Source organism: Eucalyptus grandis, chromosome 1 (genome assembly GCF_016545825.1).
Source record: "Eucalyptus grandis isolate ANBG69807.140 chromosome 1, ASM1654582v1, whole genome shotgun sequence".
NCBI classification, from domain to species: Eukaryota; Viridiplantae; Streptophyta; class Magnoliopsida; order Myrtales; family Myrtaceae; genus Eucalyptus; species Eucalyptus grandis.
The window spans coordinates 51,378,781-51,400,103 of record NC_052612.1 but is presented as its reverse complement, the minus strand read 5'-3'; the positions used below and the strand labels follow the sequence as shown (position 1 = coordinate 51,400,103).

General features: G+C 40.8%; 3 protein-coding genes across 4 annotated transcripts; 2 read left to right on the top strand and 1 right to left on the bottom strand.

Annotated features, from left to right (window-relative positions):
• Positions 1–90: 90 nt before the first annotated feature.
• Positions 91–2,811, top strand: LOC104445893 (protein DETOXIFICATION 34). The gene is given in 8 exon segments (XM_010059826.3): positions 91–468; positions 750–1,121; positions 1,123–1,376; positions 1,726–1,782; positions 1,905–2,143; positions 2,280–2,398; positions 2,508–2,594; positions 2,673–2,811. Coding segments are annotated over 8 exon segments (1,575 nt in total). The 3' UTR covers positions 2,742–2,811.
• Positions 2,812–9,538: 6,727 nt separating this feature from the next.
• Positions 9,539–15,768, top strand: LOC104443428 (AT-rich interactive domain-containing protein 2). 2 transcript variants are annotated; one of them, XM_010056808.3, is made up of 3 exons: positions 9,539–9,709; positions 10,317–11,073; positions 14,235–15,768. In XM_010056808.3, the coding sequence occupies exons 2-3, from the start codon at positions 10,492–10,494 to the stop codon at positions 15,117–15,119; spliced, it is 1,467 nt and encodes a 488-aa protein (XP_010055110.2). In that variant the 5' UTR covers positions 9,539–9,709; positions 10,317–10,491; the 3' UTR covers positions 15,120–15,768. The 2 variants fall into 2 exon arrangements, with proteins under 2 accessions (XP_010055110.2, XP_010055108.2); XM_010056806.3 differs by lacking the exon at positions 9,539–9,709 and adding an exon at positions 9,809–10,120.
• A 2,207-nt stretch (positions 15,769–17,975) lies between these two features.
• On the bottom strand, positions 17,976–21,284 carry LOC104443429 (bifunctional L-3-cyanoalanine synthase/cysteine synthase 1, mitochondrial). The gene is made up of 10 exons (XM_010056809.3): positions 20,899–21,284; positions 20,162–20,271; positions 19,973–20,030; positions 19,621–19,884; positions 19,391–19,528; positions 19,236–19,287; positions 18,991–19,070; positions 18,816–18,875; positions 18,605–18,685; positions 17,976–18,405 (listed from the first exon to the last, which is right to left on the bottom strand). The coding sequence occupies exons 1-10, from the start codon at positions 21,082–21,084 to the stop codon at positions 18,307–18,309; spliced, it is 1,128 nt and encodes a 375-aa protein (XP_010055111.2). The 5' UTR covers positions 21,085–21,284; the 3' UTR covers positions 17,976–18,306.
• Positions 21,285–21,323: the final 39 nt, after the last annotated feature.

The window sequence follows — 21,323 nt, the reverse complement described above, 5'->3', positions numbered from 1 at the left end:
CGGCAAGAATTGGCAAAAGAAACCAAGAAGACAAATCGGAGTGACAACGTTCTAAACGAAGTTGCGAATAATAAAGAACATGTGTCATTGATGGCAGTCGGCAGCATGGACTCCTCCGGCGGAACAAACCCTCTGAGAGATCCGGAGTCCTGCGACGAGACACCGTTGAATCCCGGCGCTGGGGAGTCGGTGATTGGAACCACCGACCTCCACCATGCACCAACCACCATCCTTGGTGCCAGCGAAGGGGACTATGCGCCCATAAAGACCTTCGAGGATGCCAAGTACGTGTGTCGAGTGGAAAGCACCAAGCTCTGGGTGATTGCGGGTCCGATTGCCTTCAACATTCTGTGTAACTATGGGGTCAATTCTTTCACGAACATCTTCGTGGGTCATATTGGGAATGTGGAGCTCTCGGCCGTGGCCATTTCCTTGTCCGTCATCGCCAACTTCTCTTTCGGTTTCTTAGTAAGCCGTCACTTTTTCTTGCATTCGAATATATATGCGTTCTCTTCCTGCATTTTCACCAACATATTTTCGGTGCTTGTCATGAAATCAACAAGGCACTCGCTGATGACTTTAGCTTTCGGTCAATGAGCATATGCTGCATAACATCATCCTAAGAATTGGAGAAAAACGCATGTTGGTACATCTCTGATTTTTTATTATTCTTCGCATTCCATGATGTGAGACCTTGGTTTGATCTCATTTTATTTTGAGTTCCTGATTCAAACGAGAAATCCGTGCAGTTTGGCATGGGAAGCGCGCTAGAGACGCTGTGCGGGCAGGCGTACGGTGCCGGGCAACTCAGCATGCTCGGCGTGTACATGCAGCGGTCATGGATCATCCTGACGGGGGCATGCTTCGCCATCCTGCCGCTCTACGTCTACGCAGCCCCGATCCTGAAGTTCCTTGGCCAGCGGGACGACATCGCCGACCTCGCAGGCAAGTTTACCCTCCAGGTCATCCCGCAGATGTTCTCCCTGGCCATCAACTTCCCCACCCAGAAGTTCCTCCAAGCACAAAGCAAGGTGAACGTGCTCGCTTGGATTGGGTTCGTGGCGCTCCTCAACCACTTGCTGCTCCTGTACCTGTTCATCGGGGTGTTCCGGTGGGGGTTAGCAGGGGGCGGCGGCGGCATACGACTTGTCGGCATGGGGGATTTCAGTGGCGCAGGTGGTGTACGTGGTGGGGTGGTGCCAGGATGGTTGGAAAGGGTTGTCGTGGTTGGCTTTCAAGGATCTGTGGGAATTTGTGAAGCTCTCGGTGGCCTCGGCTGTGATGCTGTGCTTGGAGATTTGGTACTTCATGACCATTATCGTGCTCACCGGCCACCTTGACGACCCCGTTATAGCAGTTGGCTCACTCTCAATCTGGTGGGTCTCTTCGTTACCATTCAGCTTGCAAGATTTCTTTCCTTTCGCTTAGCTTACAGCATTGCGGCGTAATTCATGAAAAATCTGGCACTTATTTGCCGAGATATACTCATTTTCAACTTTAAAAGGTACTTTTTAATCACGTTGAAAGAATGTGTTTAGACACAAATAGTTAATACGAATATGATGACATGACGCGAATCATAACCCTTATAGTAAAGACAATTTCACATAAAATCTTGAACTTGCCCTACGTGAACACTGCCACTATCCCAAACTTTTTTTCTTTCTGTCTCACCAATAATTAGGAATCAATGAGCTGAAGTCGTTTACTATGTTGCGTCCACAGCATGAACATCAATGGGTGGGAAGGCATGCTGTTCATAGGAATCAATGCAGCCATAAGGTAAATTCCCGAAATTCTGCTTAATTCTCTATTAATGTTTCTAAAACGATTCTAACCTTCCCCCAAAAGAGCGAAAAGAACAAAAAAGAAAAGTTAAGCATTGACATATATTCCATTATCAGTGTTAGAATCTCCAACGAACTTGGATCAAGGCATCCCAGAGCTGCAAAGTACTCTGTGGTCGTCACGGTCATAGAGTCCTTCATCATAGGTCTGTTCTTCGCGGTCTTAATCTTGGCGACCAAAGATGACTTCGCCATCATCTTCACCAGCGACGGCAAGATGCGACGGGCCGTTGCTAAGCTAGCTTACCTCCTCGGAATCACCATGTTGCTCAACAGTGTGCAGCCAGTTATATCAGGTCATTAGAATTGTTTCTTTTGAGATAGTCTTCTTCGCTTCAATTTGACCCTAATTCTCCATTTTCTTAGCACGACGGAGACATATCTAGTCTGCACAAATTTTCTCAGTATCTAGCAAATCGATTCATTTTGCAGGAGTAGCCGTTGGAGGTGGATGGCAAGCCCTAGTGGCTTATATCAATTTGTTTTGTTATTACGTGGTTGGGCTCCCTCTCGGGTTTCTCCTTGGTTACAAGACGAATTTGCGAGTGCAAGTAAGAATAAACTTTTCCTCTTTATAGTCATTTTTACTGCGGAAACTTTCCTTCTCAACGTTGGTCGAATATACTGAAAATTTGTATGTATACATAAATGGGGTTGCAGGGAATTTGGCTGGGAATGATATTTGGGACGCTGCTGCAGACGATCATCCTCATCATCATCATCTACAAGACCAACTGGAACAAGGAGGTTCGTGTATAATCTATATGGACAATAGAGTTTCGTTCTTTGATGTGATTATTCTTGATTGAGGCCCTTCAATTGCAGGTTGATCAAGCATCGGAGAGGATGCGTAAATGGGCTGGCGAATCTGGTGAAGCATCTGAACTGACGTAGGCAAGGAAAAACATCATGGGTTGCGAGTGCTTTATTTTGTAGAGAATTAGGTAAATGCAAATCAATGTATTCGATTAATTAGAGCATAATTATATTTAACCTCAGAAAATGGTTTGCTTAGTTGGTTATTTAATGCATTTGTTGTGCAAATACACCGATCAACCGGATAGACATTGCATATGGAACATAATATATTGTAAAGTGGAGTCGTAATTAGATCGTTTTTACCCTGATTTTTCTGTTCTTTTTATAAAGAAATCTAATCTAAAGATAAATGGTCTCAATCACTAGTATGAGTGCAATAAGCTGTGCTTGTCAAATAACCATACATAATTAGTGACATGACACTGCCATATTCTTTTTCTATTAGCTATTAATACAAAAATTATTATTTTTTTGAAGTCTTTCCATCTTTAATAACTGAGTGGAATTGAAGTTGTCGATCCATGTGCATTTCCATTTTCGAGATAACTCACAATTATCAACTAAGCAACAAGTTAACCTCAAATTTCCACCCAAAATTTTTATGAAAAAGTCAATGCTTGCTTTAAAATAAATAGCGACCTTATATTAGCACACAACTTGTAACATGATAAACTAATCAACCATATAAACCATGTATCTCATAAATCGTTGAGAAATTATTTAATTAGTGCTAAACGTATTGTCGAATACTAATTTAATCTTCAACTTTTTAATTTTGTTGATTTAGTTCTAAATTTTTTTGTGAAATTCCAATGTTGTCCTTAATTTAGTACCCACTTAATTTAAAATTAACAAAAATAAGAAAATGTTATTATTATGTGAGTAAAATGAGCGCATTAATATAAATAAGTAGAGTAAAACACATGAGATTGTGAAGTAGGAATACGTTTAAAGTAGTATTATTCATAATTGTTATGAAAACTTTACCGATTATGTACTTCGGATTTATAATTTTAACAATAATAACAAAAGCTCACAAGGTTGCGATTCCTTTAATAGGTGCAGAATATGAATAAGTATTAAGTAGAATAATTATTAATTATTATTAAATAGTTTATAATTATATTTTGACGATAATTGTTACACAATGAATGAAAACTCATGAAATTGTGATACTTTTAACGAGTATAGGATGTGAATCGAATGAAAGAAGAATAGTTCAAAACTATTATGCAAACTTTAACAAGTCTATACTTTCAATAAACAAGATAAAAGAATTATAGATTTCTTCCCTTGGGTAGCGTCGCATCGGCGCAAGCATGTGCCTCGTCTTTTACCCATCCCTAGGGGCAGATTTATAGGTGCTTCCGAAGTACAATGTTTGGCTAACCCAACCCAATCAATCCATGTGAAGGATTTTGATTTTGAAAGAAAATGATGACATATGACCAAACAACTAGGCAAATAAAACACACTTACGCATGTAAATAAAGTAAAAAACAATTGATAAGTGTTCACACTTAGGGAAAAAAATTGAAAATTTTTGTTGTTGTAGGAAGTTCTTAGGATATAGAGATTTAAAACTACACTCAAACGGTTCGAGATTTAAGGATAATATGCATTTCTTTTATTTGCAATAGCAAAGAGGGGTGAGTCACTAATGACCCATTCTAATCATGTTGTAAGGCTTCTGTATCCTCTACTTGAGCCATAACTACTCTCAATCACCGCATGTCGAGGGTTCGCGGTTGGTGAGCATGTCGTCATAGCTCTCCCAAGATTTTAACAGTCAAAAAGTCTCTTCAATGAGATATGTCAGAGTTAGGTTACGTAACACGAGCCATTCAAAAGTTCGCTCATGACGTGAATTAAACTCATGATTTAAGATGATCCATTTACATGAAGCATGATTTGTTTAAGAAATAGGTGTAACAATCTGTGGATAAAATGCAAGCTGAGAGAATAGAAAGTCACGAATGATGCCACACAACCGGTAAATGAACAAAAGAGTTGCTTGGGAGAGCTCATTTGGAAGGTCTTATCCCTGATCGACAAAAGAAATACAATAAAGTAAATAAAAGGTGTATGATAACAATCGAATTTGGATTGGATCATAACTTAACCTTCCTCAAACGAATTTCTCATTTGACAGGCTTGTAGTTTTGCGCACTTTGCACGCCACAAACGAGAAATTCTCCAGGGGTGGATTTTCGAGGACGCTTCGATGCCTAGGCAATTTGACTTTAGAGAAACGAAAAAAAAAATGATAATGTAATGGCTAATGCATCTCCAATGTTTTTTCTTACCCCGGATAGTTCATTGTGGGCTATTTATACTTACCGTTTTTTCTTTTTTCTTTTTTCTTTTTGGGGGGGTAGTATTGCAGCCTTTTCTTCTCTTTCTGTCATTTTCATTTACATTCCTTGAGTTTTTTCAGGCCGCAACTCTTCTTCTCTTTTTCTTCAAGCTTGATTTCATCTTCTTTTCTGTTCAATTTCTTCGAGCTTCCCCTTTGCAAGGTGTGATACTTTCTCTCTCTCCTTCCCGCCCCTAACTTCTATTGTTTCTTTTCATTCATCTTCTTTTTTGTCGAAATTCATATCTAAAACTAAATCATTCCAAATCCAACCTCCTTAAAAGGTATGAATTTGAATCCCCACCTACCCCTTCTTATGTGAAGAAGGTTGGCCACTGGGCAAACTCTAGTTTGCACCACCCACGACCCAAAGGTCCTAAGTTGGTGAGTCATTCATCGCAGCCCTACTAACGTGATAGTAATCAATGAGTCTCTTCACACAAGTACGCTAGAGTTAGGTGATGCATCACGCGCCATTCAGAGGTTCATTCATAAGATGAATTGAACTCAAGATCTTGTAGAAGACAGGAGAATCATTTACCATTGGGCAAATCATCTAAATGTTGTAGTTGAGAAATTAAGTGCAACAATCTGTGTATACAATGCATGATGAGGGAATAAGAGGTTGCAAGTAAAATCACATTATTTGTAAATGAACAAAATAGTTACTTGTGAGAATTAATTTTGGAAGGTGTTCGTCCTTGATCAGAGTTTCATTCATTAGGGAATATGTTTGCAAACCGGTTGAAATTTGAAATTCAAATTTGAAAGGAGTTCTATTGGTGATTCAAAGGTATAATGGTAATACACCATTTTCCTTCCTAGGTGTTATCTTAGTACCTAGTTAGGAAGAAAGTATGAGATCCCTAAATATTACTTTTGGTGATCTTAATTTAGGTCTAGATAGGATAACAAATTATCATATCCGATATTTGGCGACGTCCTCTAGATCAGATAAAGCCGAATAAGAATTAAGATAGGTGTGAGATAAAACTAGATTGGATAAAGAAAATTAGATAAATAACATATAAAACAAGAAGAACAAGCAAACCATATTCTCTTTCAACTATGGAGTTACATACTTTACCAAAAAAAAGAAAACTATGAAGTGACATATGCGATTACTGTTATGTTGGCCACCACACGAGTTCTATTCTTCTTCTTTTGGCAATTACAAAATATATTTGGGTGCACATCACCCTAAGGTTGCATTTAGTGGCCGGATAGAATTATGTATATGATAACTTTTATCTTATTTAGGGTTTGGAGCGATTGAAATTTGAATATGATTGGATATTACTTTGATATAGTCAAAAAAAAAAATCTCACCTAGAGGTGAGATAACCTCACATAGGATATGTGAAATTTGAAAAATTGATAAAAATCAGGTGTTCTTTCCCCACTTCCCTTGCTGATCATTCTTCCTCTCTTTTGCCCAGCACCCCATCATTAAACTCTAATGGCTATCGCTCCTTCCACCGGCAGTGACCTGCTTCTTGCCTTCAGCCGCCGGGAAAACTTATGTCACTCAATTCCATCTTAACAGGAAACTTCGTGATCCCAATTAGAGCTCGACAACTCTTCTGCGAAGAAGATAATCCGACGAAGGTGGTGGCCATGGCGATGAAGCTCCTCAATCGTGTCACTTGGAGCAAGTTGGACCGAAGGAGTTGCCTGCTTGTGAACCAAATATGTGCGTTGTCTTGGCGAGCCCTACAATACCTTGAGGAACTTTGCCTGCTGGTCTTTGATACATGAATCCACTCTCGTCTATATTGCCTCCTTTGTCGGATGCTGCAATTGATTGAGATTCGATGTCATCCATATATCAGTTATTTTGGATTTGATGAGAGAAAATGGTATTGAAGGTGAACGTGCGTAGGAGAGGGAAGAGGGAGAGATCGTGTTAGATTGAAGAAGGAAAGGATGATTTCGCCGTAGAGGAAGAAGGTACCGTACCGGTGTGCAAAAGAATCGGGATTCGCCCAGACCGCTTGAAACAAGACCGGGTCCGGAATCGGTGGTTCTTAAAGAAATTGGTCCGGTTCTCGATTTCATGGACGGATCTACTCACTTGCCCACCTAGACCAGACCGATTATATTATAATAATATATTAATTTTTAATATTAAAAATATTTGAAATTAACAAATCTAAAATTTAAGATTTCAATCACCATCTCGTCTCAATTCACTACTCTCCTACTTCTTCTCATCTCTCTTAGTTCAAAATCTCCCTCAACTCCCTCTTCTTCTCTAATTCACCTCTAGATTTGCTTATCTCCCTTCGAGTCCTAGTTCGAACTCAGCGAAATGATGAGTTGATTCTCTTTCCCGCCCTCAAACTTGAACTCTCTCCACGTTGTTGTCATCCTCGTCGCCATCTCTCGCATTCACCGTCACTATCATCCTAGTCGTTGTTGGGCTCGTCCCACTTTTGCCTCCCTTCTTCCTCCTCCCCCTCCTTAGGCTTTCCCCATCATCCTCATCTTCGGGGATAGGGGCGAACTCCAAGTCGAAGAATGGCTAGCCAAGTTGAAGAATAGCTCGTCGTCCCCATTGTCCTCTTCATTGTCGGTCTTGGGGGAGTAGCAAGAGACGGCGGAGGCTGTGGTGAAGATGGTGGTGGTGGTCGGGATGGAAGCAACATGAGGGTCGCGATCGCCACCGCCATGATAGTACTTAAGGAGACTAAAAGCTACCATGGTCGGGAGAGTCACAATAAGCAGATGTGGGGAGGGTGAAAAGGGGAAGGCGCAGAGGTTAGACTGATTCTATGGATCCACCCGAGAGCCGGATTGTCGATTCGGTGGGTGGATCCATGCAATTAACGGGTAGTTCCCAATTCCAATTTTTCGGAATTGGTTTTTAGCGGCGATTCTCGATTCTAGGTCGGGAAGGGCGCATTTGATAACGATTCTATTTCCGAGAACAAATTCTGATCAGAAATGATTATTTTTTATTCTGTTCCCAATAACTGATTTTGAGTAAAAGAACGGGTTTGGTAACTGTATAAAATTTCTGATTCTGGAATAGAATTGCATTTAGTACCATATAATTCCGTTCCAAATCAATTTCTTTTAATTTTTAAATAATTTTTTCCTTTTTTTTTTTTTTTTTCTCCTATTCTTCTTCTTCAAGACGAGAGCCGACGAGCTCACCAAAGCATTGCCGAGGCTGGGCGAGGCCTACCTGGCCACCGGCGGGCGGGTGAGCCTCACTAGGGCTAGGCGGGCCTCGCTCAACCCCGGCAAGCTCGCCGGACCTCGCCCCGGCACGGGGAGCCTCCGGCGAGCTCGCTCGCGACCGGCGGGCGGTGACGATTGCGGGATGGCGGTTATGAAAAAGAAGAAAAAGAAGAAGAAGAGTTTTGATTCTCAATTTTGATTCTGGAACAATAATCACATTTTTTTTTTCAAATTTTTTTATTCTACTCATAATATGTTCTTGGGAACAAATATTTTACTAAATGCGATTTTGGGCCAAAACCGATTCTGGAAATAAAAAATTAGAATTTGGCTATGTTTGGATGGTTACCAAACATGGCCGAACCGTCTACCTGGACTATGCACACTCCTAGTAGACAGCAGTGAAGATGGTGGGACTGGTGGAGAACTTGAAATTGGGAGCGCCTTGAAGTGGCAAATTAATTCTCAATCTCCTCCTCTGCAATCAACTCCCCCTTTGTCTTCACTTTGCCACTAGGGCATTAAGTTCCCTTTCACCTTCTTTTGTCATTTGTTTTCTTCCCTCTCATCTTAACTAGCACCAAAAGCCCATCACAAGATAGCACAAACATCCATTCTCGACTGCAACTTCTTTTTTGCATTAATCTGCATTAGATGAGCGACAAATGCTCTTTTACAAGTCCTTGAGTGAGCAATTCAACGATGGCCCAAGTGGAAGACCAAGACCAAGTTTCCAGCTGAAAGGCACCCCAAATCGATCTTGTCAAGGTCCACCTCGCCATCTCTGTGATGCGGATCGAGGATCACGACCCTCACGTGAGAATTATGTAGACAAGAGGGTGACAGAATCAGGGCACTACGAGGAGTGTGGAGTGTCGGAAGTGGAGGGTGGAGCCTAGATTAGCTAGACATGACAAAATATTTCAAAATGTTTTTAATTTTATTTTAAGTTGTACCAAACATACGAGGAAATTTTCATATATTCGGTGGAATTTCATAGGATTTTTAGTCTCACTTTACCCTACAATATAACAATTCAAATCCGAACAACCATTTTCAACTATCATGACATATCGAATGATGACATTCGCGGTAAACGAGACGCCATATATCATCTCCATCTTCTCCCCCACCATCTCTTTGAAAATCGCTTTTGACCCCTCTAACCTTCCACCTCTACTACACCCCACTACACCCCCTACGAGCCAAATACCTTAACCCTACATAAGAAAAAAACCAACTAGGGTTAATTATTGACCGAGGTTAAGTCAAATCATCAGCGCCCACCACCACCGACTATAAAACGGGGCCCTCCGCTTCGCTGGCGCACGCAGCAAAGCCAAGAGAAAGAAAGTAGGGGACTTTTTCCAATTTTCCCCCAATCACCATAGGACGACGAGAGGAAAGAGGCTTCGGAGGAGGAGCAGGAGAGGAGGAGGATTTTGGGCGGAAGAGGCCGAACCACCCGGAAAGGCCCAGCGACGTTCTCGAACTCCAAAAGGTGAAAAAGACCGTCTCGCTCCTCGCCCCCTCTCTCCCTTCTCATCACCCTTTGGAAAGGTTTTTGGATTTTTGCATTTCGGGTTTGCAATGGAGCGAGGGGAGCGGGTGGGTGGGGGTGGCACTGCATCTGTTGAAAATTGAAGTTTGAAATCCCCTCTTCTTTTTCCCGAGTTCCCCTTCGCTCCCTACAGTTCCTCTCTCTCTCTCTCTCCCTCTCCCTCTCCCTCTCTTCTCTGTTTTCTTTCGCTTCCAAAATATTCGCAATTAAGAGGAGAGAGACGGGAGAGGTTCCAAGAGCTGGAGCCTAGAAGGGTGCCCTAGATCGTCCCCCCCCCGTCCGTCTTCCCGCCAAAACCCGGAGCTCGAAACCAGCTCGCTTTCCCCGACCCGAGTTCCCTGAATCCGCACGGTTCGTCGCGATCTGCTCGATCTGACGATTCCAAGTCTCTCGCTTTTTGCGCGAACTCTGGCCCCCCCCGGTTCGAGCTGGATGTTTTCCTCTGTCCGCTCGATGCCGGTTCGGGTCGGAGAACGAATGCCGCGTGCGCGTGTTTGTTCTTAGCTTTGCTTGTGTTGGTCTTGAACTTGAGCGTGTTTCGTCGCAGGAGGGGCATCGCGGAAGGCGAATCTGGATGCTCTGGTGCCTTTTCTGCTGACGTGCCATCTTATCATTTTGAGCTAAGAGATATGCGCTGTATGTGAGATCTGCTGAGCTGCCTCTGAGGATTGGCGTGAGCAAGTGTTTTTTTTTTTTTTTTTTTTTTTTTTGTTTCCTGGTTGATGATGTGTGTTGAGGATGAGGGATTTATGCTCATGGACTCCAAAGAGAGCGAGTTTGCTTCGGTGAATCACCGTGGGAAGCTGCATGACGATGGGGATTTGAATGGTGGTAGTGATTTGCTGGTGTCGTCGTCGTCGGGTGGTGAGCAACGGGCTGGTGCTAGGAAGAGAAAGCATTATGAGATTGTCATCAATCAGGACTCGATAAACTTGGACCAAAAGAAGAGCAACAGAAGTGTAAGTTCATCCAGTTATGAGAAGGGATGTGCGGTTGCTAAGTCGGGTTCTCAGACTTCGATTAATGATGATGACGACGACGATAATGTAACGATTCTGGATAAAAAGGTGTTTAATGAGGAGGTGTGTCGTTCTAAGAGGACACAGTCGTCCTTTTTGGGTATGCTTAAATGGTTAACTGAGATTGCTGAGAATCCATGCGCTTCAGGATTAATTACTTTGCCGGATAAGTCAAAATGGAAGTCTTATGGGAATGAAGTATTGTGGAAGCAGGTGTTGTTGGCACGTGAAGCTATTTTCCATAGATGGGATGACGGCAAGGACATGGGACCGGAAACTTTGCAGGTAGACTATCAAGCATGGTTCATTTGATCTCATAAGCTATCTAATTGTACGTGTGTTTTGAAATCTTCTATTGAGCGTTGCATTGGGTTTATTCATTAGAGTTTATTGCCAATTCTTGGATGCAGACTCATGATTTCAGTCATGTTATTGGGTTTTTTCTTAGGGTGAATGATCCCGATTCAACTAGGTGGATTCTTTATCAGTTTTAACTATTGTTTAGTCCTTTTTTGGTGAAAACTCCTCTAAGTGTGCTTTAGCAGAAATTTTGTTTATTGATGTCGAAAGATCATGCTCACCTCTTATTTTGCACTCGTGTCTGTCCCAGCATGAGTGCTTTTTGTGAGAAATTAGGTGGGTTTCTCTACTGTCTAAAGTCTTGGAAGAGAATCTACTCATGAATAGAAGCGAAGGTCAAGAACAGCATGTTATTCAATGCTCTATCTGATGTTTTAAAATTTCGATTTTGCAAATGTTGTGGGTGCATATTTAAATGGAGGTGAATGACTGATGCATGTAATTCATGACTCCAATCCGATGTTTTTGAAAATTTTCCATTTAGTGGGCTAGGCATGGAGTTAAATAGGAACCCCTATTTTACTGGGCGGTGCTATTTCCATTCCCATTTTGGCTAAGACATTATTTTAGTTTATCGACAAATACCCTTCTTCTCTCTCTTTATGCAATGTAATAATTTTTTTTGCTTATCGGTCTTACCAATAAAAAGGATTTTATTTCTATCATCTCTCTCATTGGTTTTACCAAGATACCATTTTATCCAGCACCTTGTTATCACTTTGCCTAGGGAATGTTGTTAATTTTGATTTATGTTCTCATATTTTTACTCACAAAAGTTACATAGAAGATTAGAAAGTTTTATTTATGATGGCATATGATTACACAATTAATCACCTATTTTTCATTTAAATAATTCGAGCAAATATATATTTTTAAAGTTGAAAATTAAATTTTAATCTAATTTTTAAGCCGATCTTGACTATGGGTGTTTTTCTGGAATAAGTTTGTAGGTTTCTAAAGTTAAAAATTGCTTACTTTGTGCTTTCTTTATTTCATATTTTAATTTGAATTGCAAGATGGGGGTGGAAAATCTAGTTACACCTTATTTTTTTTCAAATTCACATCAAGTTATTTCAAAGGAAAATTTTATGCATATTTCAAAGTTTTGATCCACTTGTTTAGAGATCGAATCTACAATCGACATTAATTAGTTTCTTCATGGTAGAAGTAGAACGGCTAGAAGTTTCTTTCTTTTCTTTTCTTTTCTTTTTTCCCTTTTTGTGCTTATCTTTTGTTTCGAAATGATCTATTTATAAACATATTTAACGTTTGATCATGCTTCTAACAGACCAACCATTTCCATATCTTCATCAACTTTTTTCCATTTTTGATCAAGATCAACAAGATAATTAGATTGAAATTTAATTTCGACTTTGAAATATAGTTTCGCTTAAACAATTTGATAAAAAGTAGGCGATTAATTGTGTGTTAATAAGCCATCATAAATAGAAACTCGTAATCTTCTATGTAGCTTTTGTGATTAAAAATATGATTTCATAAATTAAAATTAACAACCTTGTCTAGGCCAAATGATAACATAATGTGGAATAAGATGATATCTTGTTGGGTGTTGTGGCACATTTATATTGAGAAATCGAAGGAGATGAAAGAAATAAAGTCAGTTTTGTTGGTTAGTCTAATAAACAAAGAAACAGTTAATTGAGGAGAGAAGCGTACTTCGGTCACCTAACTGGAGAAAAGGAGTGTCTTGGTCAAACTAGGGGTGGAAATAGCACAGACCTTTTTTCTCCAATTTCATGCCAGAAAGTGCTATCAATTCTACTATACATATTTCATTTACCCCATAATGCCAATCTAATAACAATTGCTGAATATGGTCGCTGCTACAAATTCTCATGAGCACTGTTTGCTGCACTCGGTTCTCTTCCTTATTAACTGGTTACTTAGTAGTATTACCTGGTCCTTCTCTTCTACTCTCTCTAATACAATACTCTGGTATTTCTCATGTCCTTTACTAGCATTTCTCCCCAAAAAAAAAAAAAAAAAAAAAAAAAAATCTTTGTTAGCCCTACGCAGTCATGTTGGATATATTTCTGAGAGCTTCATAAGTGATAGATGGCCCAAGGGAAATATACCAAAGGGAGCCTAAGGGGGATATACAGAAAAAGGGTGAAAGATGCTTACTATTTGTGAAATGCAGAATTTCCTTTTGGTAAATGTTGCTTAAGGGTAGGGCTTGCATTTCCTGTTCGAGTTTCAAATTTAAGAACTCGCGAGGTTGCAACACATTATTATTCTTGTTGAATGTGTCACTGTTTAGTATACCAACATTTGCTTCCTTAAATATGGTTAGTCGTGTCAATTTGTGTCGAAATTTGTGAGACCTAGTAATGGGTAGGGAATAAGATACCGAGTGGAAAAAGAAATTTAACCAGATGAAAGAAGTATATATCTTTACCTCGGAGACTGTAACACCTTATTAGGTAATATTGTTAGTTTGTTTCATTGAGCGAAAAGTGAATTACTTTCTATAGCCAAGAGGTGCATTTGGTTATTAGTTCTTGAGCCCTTTATCTATCTTCTGTAAGAACAACAGTAGCCTGCTTCATTTTAAAATTTTCTGAAACCAGAAATTTTTTTTCATGAATTTGAAGAAGCTATAATGCGTTTTCACTTTTTTTCATAGTGAAATAAGAAAACTCTAATATGAAGCATTGCCAAATTTCATTGATTTTAATAGTGATCTTATGTGGTTACTGAACCTAGGGAGCTTGTCGAACTCCACAGCGCTGAACTTTGTTTTAGCGACTGCTATGAAACTTTCTTGATTTAAACCAATCATTTGATGAAAAATTTACAAAAAGTTGCAAATTGTATCCGATGGACGGAACGTGTTTCTAGGAAGCTGAACTGCTGAGTATTAAAACAGTTATATGAATGAAAACTTTTTACATATTCTTCAGAACTAAATGCACCCTTAATTTCTCCTCAGAGATTTTGTCTTGGTATTTCAATCTATGATGTTATGGTCTAATATTTTGTTGTAATATTTTTAGGACTAAGTTATAAATTATATATGTCCATTCAATACGATGTTTTGAGTGAGGTCATGACTCATCTTGTAGAGAAATCAGAAGACGGATCTACGCACGTATGACGATAATATTGGATCCAGCTACAATCTTAGGGAGAGATCAAAAAGCAACCACAAGGCTTCTCCTGGAGAACAGTTAATGCAAGTTCAGGCCTTTTCTGAGTCATTCTCCTTGAGTGGCCAAAGTAACGTGGACAAAAGTCCTACTATAGGCATGTCAAGGATGGGATACGATGCTGGCGAAGATGCTACCCCTAATTTTTCGACTGTTGATTTACTGTCTCGAGATTATAATCGAAAAGTTCCATTGGGTTATCAATATCAAGCCGTAATGCCTGTCTGGAATGGGATTTCCTCTGAAAGTGACTCTAAATGGTTGGGGACCAAGGTTTGGCCACTCAATGAAACAGAGAAAAGAACTATTATCGAAAGGGATCCTATTGGAAAGGGAAGACAAGATTCATGTGGCTGCCCGGTTCTGGGTTCTACAGAGTGTGTCAGATTTCACATTGCTGAGAAAAGGTTAAAATTGAAAATTGAACTGGGCTCAGCATTTTACAGGTGGAATTTTCATAAGATGGGAGAGGAAGTAAGACTCTCTTGGACAGAAGAAGAACAAAAGAAGTTCACAACCATTATGAAGATGAATTCCCTATCAGAGGACAAGTGTTTCTGGGACCAGATATTTAGAGTTTTTCCAAGAAAAAGCAGGGAGGAGTTGGTGAGCTACTACTTTAATGTCTTTCTTTTGCATCGACGAGGATGCCAGAATAGGGAATCTCTAAGTGACATTAACAGTGATGATGATGAGGCAGAAACTAATTTAGCAGTTAAGTGGGGTGGTCGTCACGAAACTAAATCCACAAGCTCCATATTTTATTCTCCCACTAAGTCACATGCTAATAACAAGAAGTGACTCAATAGAATGTTAATAGATGATATGCCAAGAAATGTAAATGCTGGGAAAACCCTCTGTTGTGCCTCTCTCAAATCGGTCTCTCGACAAGGGTTCTCAGCTGATCAATGTGGAACTTGCTTAGAAAGTGAAATGCCTTGGCATTCATAAGTGAGGAGAGTTTTGATTTTGTGCTGGATTGGATTATTGGCTATGGTAGATGACACCATCAGAAGGCAGCTTTTGGCTGTAGAAGCTGCAGTACTGTCCAAGTGCTTTTGGCCTATGTACCTTAAGTTTTTGAGATACACACCAAGTTGCTTTATGTTGACAATCAACATCTAAGACAGGTATTTTGATTTTTCGGTTAGTTGTGGTACCTCAACTTTTCCTTTCTAGTCATCTGATTTAGCTCCATGAGTTGAGGTGCCAGAGTCCATAGTAAAGCCGGGCGATGAAATGGATGCTGATTTTGAAGCACAGAATAGGAACTAGAGAAACTTGTTGAGATTGTTTGACCATTGAAATGGCTTCATCAATTTTGTGATATAATCTTGCAACTGTACGTATTTATTGGTATGTTGGGGCATGTCAGTGCAAATACTTACTGGTGAAAGACAATTGATTGGACTGTGAAAATTTGAAATTACTGTGAGTTATTGTCTTCTAATGTGGAGCCATTTGTTATTTTCCTCCACAAACTTGACTCTCAGCTCTCTTGTGAATGAACAGTTGGATAATTTAAATGTCTTGGTAGCTGATTAAAAAAAAAAATTGGAAGGCTTATAGACCACTCGATCCAAGTTCAGTTGGACCATTGATCATGTAGGCTATATGAAGGAACCAACATCCTTAGTAATTCAGATTATTTTCGTCCATATGATCTATAAATCATATGAGAGCAACTTTGTTAGCTGGTTCACAAAGTGAGTTATCAATTGGTGATGTTCTTGTCTTGCTCCAGTGGTGTGGATACGAGCAGGTTGGGACATGTTACCTTTTGCTACGATGGCCACTACTGTGAAATTCAGAGATATTTCGTTCTAAGCTTCAATAGAAGCGAACTTGTATTTTGGAAATGTTTTATGAAAGAGCTCTCATTTTTACGTGTTTAATACTGGAAAGTCGCAATATCTATGTAATGTTACTGTCAACGGTTGCTAGAGTAATCCCTAACGTTTGAGTTGTATGACAGGTGTGATAGGATGGGATAAAAATCTTCTGGATTAGTTATATTTTATTTTATACATGAAACCAAGGGGCAATACCTTCTCGAACGTCTTATTGTGAACATCCCATTGTGTGATTTCTGACTACATGAAAGCCTATTGTCTAAACAACCGATTATGTAGGCGTGCGCAGGTGTTGGTTCAATATGCAATGCCATTTCTTTTTGGCTTTTTAACAAGTTCAATACGTCAAGCGCTGATTGTCATTTCTTGAATGACGAGTGAAGTGCACCGTTAGTTATGGGTCACTCGTGTCGATATATTATTCGAAATCTTCACTGTTTTTGGGTTTGTGGGTCAGATCTTTTCTCTCATCTTAAAAACTAGAATTGGAAGGCTAGATAAGATAGGATATTGATATCATGCCGTTGTACCTTTTGCATGTCTAGATTGGATAAGATCAGCAAAAGGAAGAGCTAGAGGGATTTCAAACCAGATGTTGGTCGCTGTTGCTCGAGGACGATGACCACCTCATAGGACCACCATGAGGCGGTGGCCACTATCCTTAGATCAAGAGAGAGACGACAAACCATCACACGGTGGTCATTGTTGCTTGGGGAATCACGACCTTGAGGTGTCCCTTGGCAGTGCTTATTGTTCAAATGGAGAGGGAGAAAGTCGTCGCTTGGAAATCGTGACTACCTTTAGGCGGTGGCTGTGTGGAGAGGGAGAGAAAATGGTGGCTAAACTTGAGCCTTGGCGAAGGCAACCATCGCCCGATGGTCACTGTAACACAGAGAGCAATTCTAGGTTTTGCCCACCCTTGAAATGGGTTTTCTGATCTTTGGAACCTTGAACCTATTTTGCATATCGAGGAATCTAGAACTTACTTGTCATAGGTTTCAGAGTCGATTTTAAGGTGTACTCAGATTTCACTTATACTTTTAATTGAATGATTGTAATGAATCATCACTTTTAATAATCACAATTTGTTACGATTCACTTATCAAAACTTATATTTATACATACAAAAATTAATAAAGTAAAAGTCTCAATTATAGATATTGTCGGAAATGGATATTTGGACTAGTGGTTGGATGTCATGAAATGCCGTAGGGTCATAATTGAACCAAAAAATAAAAAAAAAAAATGTAAGAACTTGTTTAAGGTTCTATTGGGAGCCTATTCGTTGGAATAGGTCCTTCAATTTTTTAAACCTAGAATTTATCCTACATATCTTAAATCCTAGAATTGGATCAGTTCCCACGGATCTAGTTTTCAAATTTCCTGTTATGAACCATGGTCACTCCTAGTCACTATTACCATCATGATAGGTTATTGATAGATGAATAGTGGTTGATAGGGAGGGATGAGAAGCCCCGTCGAGCTTCCCTCGCTCTGTTTGTTCTTACTTGATTTTGTTTTGCCTTCTTTCAGGATCTCAAATTCTTTTACCTAATAAGGATTTGGGATGATTTTGTATTGGCCAAATCTAGACTAATCTAGACATATCACATCCGGAGGGCTGTTCCAAATCCCACATGGGATAAGGCATATGCTATCCGGACCTTGTATCGGACGAGATGTACCAAGCGCAGCTTGATGGCGTAAAGGTGTTTCACAGATCAAAGTTAAAACGCATTCCCACTTCATTGGTCTCTTTCCCATTCGTGATCCACTAGATCGAGGCATCCTGAGAATAACAGCATTAGAAATCCGAAGCCATTTCTCATTGCTGTCATATCAACATAACTTGACCTTACCCGAGACTAATTTCCAATCAAGAAGGTGAGATCCCAAGCCTGCGAGCAAACGCTCGCAAAAAAGTAGAAGGCGGCATGTGTAATTTCGACCTCGTGCTTACTATTTAGAGAGAAGTTCAACAGCAGTCCAAATGAAAACATGAAATCACCAATTATACAGAGGCAAGAACGATAAGAGACCCATATTCAGCTGCGCGAACGGCTTGTTTGAGCAAGCATTTTCTTCATCTTGGTTTAATCAAAATGCGGTGCGGTTCTCCCAGTGAAGAACCCGCCTTAGTCAACCGAAACCGGTTGCATCTTCTGTGCCTCATCCCTTAACTCCTGGAATAGGACTGACGACAAATATCTTTCCCCAAAACTTGGATGAACGGTCTGAAAGGAAAAGCAACGAAGAATCTGTGATTAGAATTCTGTGAGTCATGATAATCCGTAGCAAGATAAGTGCGTCACAGAGGAAACTAATTTGTTCTTTGGCAACGGGAGGGCACATTTCGATAATAACCATGATTGTGGGGGAAGACTTAATGAATCATAATCGGTTCACCAATTCTAGGAAGTGCATCATGCTTACCACAATAAGCTTGCCTTTGTTCTCTGGCCTTTGTGCAAGTCTGAGAGCAGCAACAGTGTTAGCTCCAGAAGAAATTCCAACCTGCATGGTGTAGATTGCTCCCTCAATTATCTCAGCAATCAGATACCGATTGTCCCTAAACTAGGACGATCGAAAAAGGCAATTGCTGGTCAAAATAAGCATACAGCAGCTATCAGGGAAAAAGGAGTACCATCAATCCCTCCTTCAATGCCAATTGCCTCGCCATATTCACCGAGTCTTCACTGGAAACCTGCCACCTCGCATAAGAAAGAGTTGGGCGCGGTCATCTCCCCCTTTCTCTCTTATTATCTCACTTGCAAAACAGTATCTCACTTGCAAAACAGTATATTAAGCGACAAACTCACCATGAGAACTTCCTCCATTACATCCATGTCCAAGATGTCCGGCTTGAACCCGACGCCGTTGCCGGTGATATGATGGGGTCCTATATGACATGAGGAAATCAACGCTGAAACATTCTCTTCGAGAAAAATAATGAAGTGCGGGAAACAACTGAAATGACATTGTTTACGAGCTCTTCCATTTCAGAACATTGTGAATGGAAAAGGCAGTGTATCTGTGAAGAGAGAGTGAGAGTCGCAGCATTTACCAGGTTTACCGCCATTAAGGACGTTACTTTCAGTAGGCTCAAGTCCATAAATCTGCCATTCCGAAGTAAAAGTTAGCATTAGCAACGGATATATGGCGTGAAGCTTTAGTATTGTGATCGAGAGGTGAGTTAAAATCAGATAACGGATCACCGACCTTGACGTTAGGATTTTTGGATTTGAGATATTGCCCAACGCCTGACACTGTGCCGCCGCTGCCAATCCCCATCACGAAAATGTCGACTTGTCCATTTGTATCCTCCCAAATCTCAGGACCAGTAGTCTCAAAGTGCACCTGTTTTCCAGATCATTTAACAAAGATGAGTTAGGTAAAGTGTCTTTGTTCAACCAATTCAAGATACCATAAAAAATGAACCTTGTGGCGACCTGAGAATTGGCCGGATTCGAAAACTGTTGCAGCATGTGAGCATTTGGAGTGGATTCTAAGAGGTCATAAGCCTTCTTGACCGTCCCGCCCATTCCCTTGGTGGGATCGGTGAGGATCAACTCGGCTCCAAAAGCCCTCATGGTGACCCTCCTCTCCAAGCTCGTGTAAGAGGGCATGGTTAGGATCATCTTGTACCCTTTCATGGCCGCCATGAAAGCCATGCTGATCCCCATGTTCCCAGAAGTCGGCTCTATCAAAGTCGTCTATATCGATAAAAGCCGCATGAGTCAGACTGATAAAAACTGAAATTGTCGGAGCAAACTAACGAGCACATAGGAGGAGCCAGCTAACCTTCCCAGGACTGATCAAGTTCTTCTTTTCGGCATCATTGATCATTGCAAGTGCGGGCCTGGCATTGAATATACACATAATCCTCACTATGAACGTGATAGATGTGCTTAATATTGAGCGTGAAGCAGTCTTTTCTAAAGAACGGTGCATAATCTAAATTTTTTATCGCGATGGAAGTGAAGAACAAACCTGTCTTTGATGCTGGACGTAGGTTGCATCATCTCTTGCTTGACCGCAACGTAAGCCCCGCATCCTTCAGTGACTTTGTTCAGAAACACCAGGGGAGTTCTTCCGACCAGCTGATATTAAGCATTGAATTATTATACTTTCAATCATTAAAAAGAAAAAAACTTGATTATGAGAGAAGAATATATGAATATACGTCAATAATCAAGCACATCTAAACCCGATTGCTCACATGACACCGCGGGTATATTGATTCAAGAAACCGTACCCAAGATTCTTGATTCGATTCGATTCCATCTGTCCATATTAAATAATCGTGTTCCAGACGGGAACCGAAAGTACATGGTCTTTTTTCCCGTCAACCAAAAATAATTAAGGCTCTGATTCGATAGCGAAAGTACAAGCCTGCAAAGGACCCTCCATGGTAATAATCCGACGACAGAGGAGAAATGGCACGCTTGTCCCCACTAACACGCTGCCATACATAACTGGCGACAGAGAAAACAGAACGGACAAAGAACTGAAATGGCGAGCAAACAGTCGGTAAAGCAATCTCTAGTCTGAGCTGCAAAGAATGGTCTGCTCAAGCGAAGAGAATCTGAAAGAGGAGACGACCAACCGAACTAAACTAAAGCAAGCTAAAGGATCTTAACAACTAAATTCATCCATTCAAAACAAAGTTGATTTGCAGAATGAATGAGAGAGAGAGAGAGAGAGAGAGAGAGAGAGAGAGAGAGGACCTGAGAGACATGGGTCTTGATTTTGGTCCCCGGGAGGTCCTTGGGGAGGTCTCGGACACGCTGCGTGAAGGAAGGCGAGTCCGACGAGACGGCTTCGGTGGAGAAGAGCGATCGGAGCGGCAGGAGAAGCTCATGACCGTGGCGCGTCTGGGAGCTTCTCTTCAAGCAAATCCGGAGAGCGGCCATTTATGGAAAAGCTTCTCCTGCCCTCTCCCCACGCACAGTGGTCTCTTCCTACTCGTCTCCGGATGTAAGGAGAGAGCTTGTGAGGAAGATAAAGAAGGGAGAAGGTGATGCTTCCCTTAATATAATGCCTCTTCCCCACGCACAGTGGTCTCTTTCTACACGTCCGTGAATGTGTTAGGAGAGAGTCTGTGAGAAAGAGGGAGAAGGTGAGGCCCCCCTTTATATAATTGCCTAGTGGT

What these genes read in the sequence shown, in the direction of transcription:
- LOC104443428 (XM_010056808.3), top strand. Translation starts at nt 10,492, where the DNA reads ATGATGTGTGTTGAGGATGAGGGATTTATGCTCATGGACTCCAAAGAG. An exon ending in TGGGACCGGAAACTTTGCAG is followed by an intron (nt 11,074 to 14,234) that starts GTAGACTATCAA and finishes CTCATCTTGTAG; the next exon opens with AGAAATCAGAAGACGGATCT.
- LOC104443429 (XM_010056809.3), bottom strand. Translation starts at nt 21,084, where the DNA reads ATGGCCGCTCTCCGGATTTGCTTGAAGAGAAGCTCCCAGACGCGCCAC. An exon ending in CCTTAATGGCGGTAAACCTG is followed by an intron (nt 19,071 to 19,235) that starts GTAAATGCTGCG and finishes CATGTCATATAG; the next exon opens with GACCCCATCATATCACCGGC. An exon ending in TAATGGAGGAAGTTCTCATG is followed by an intron (nt 18,876 to 18,990) that starts GTGAGTTTGTCG and finishes GCGAGGTGGCAG; the next exon opens with GTTTCCAGTGAAGACTCGGT.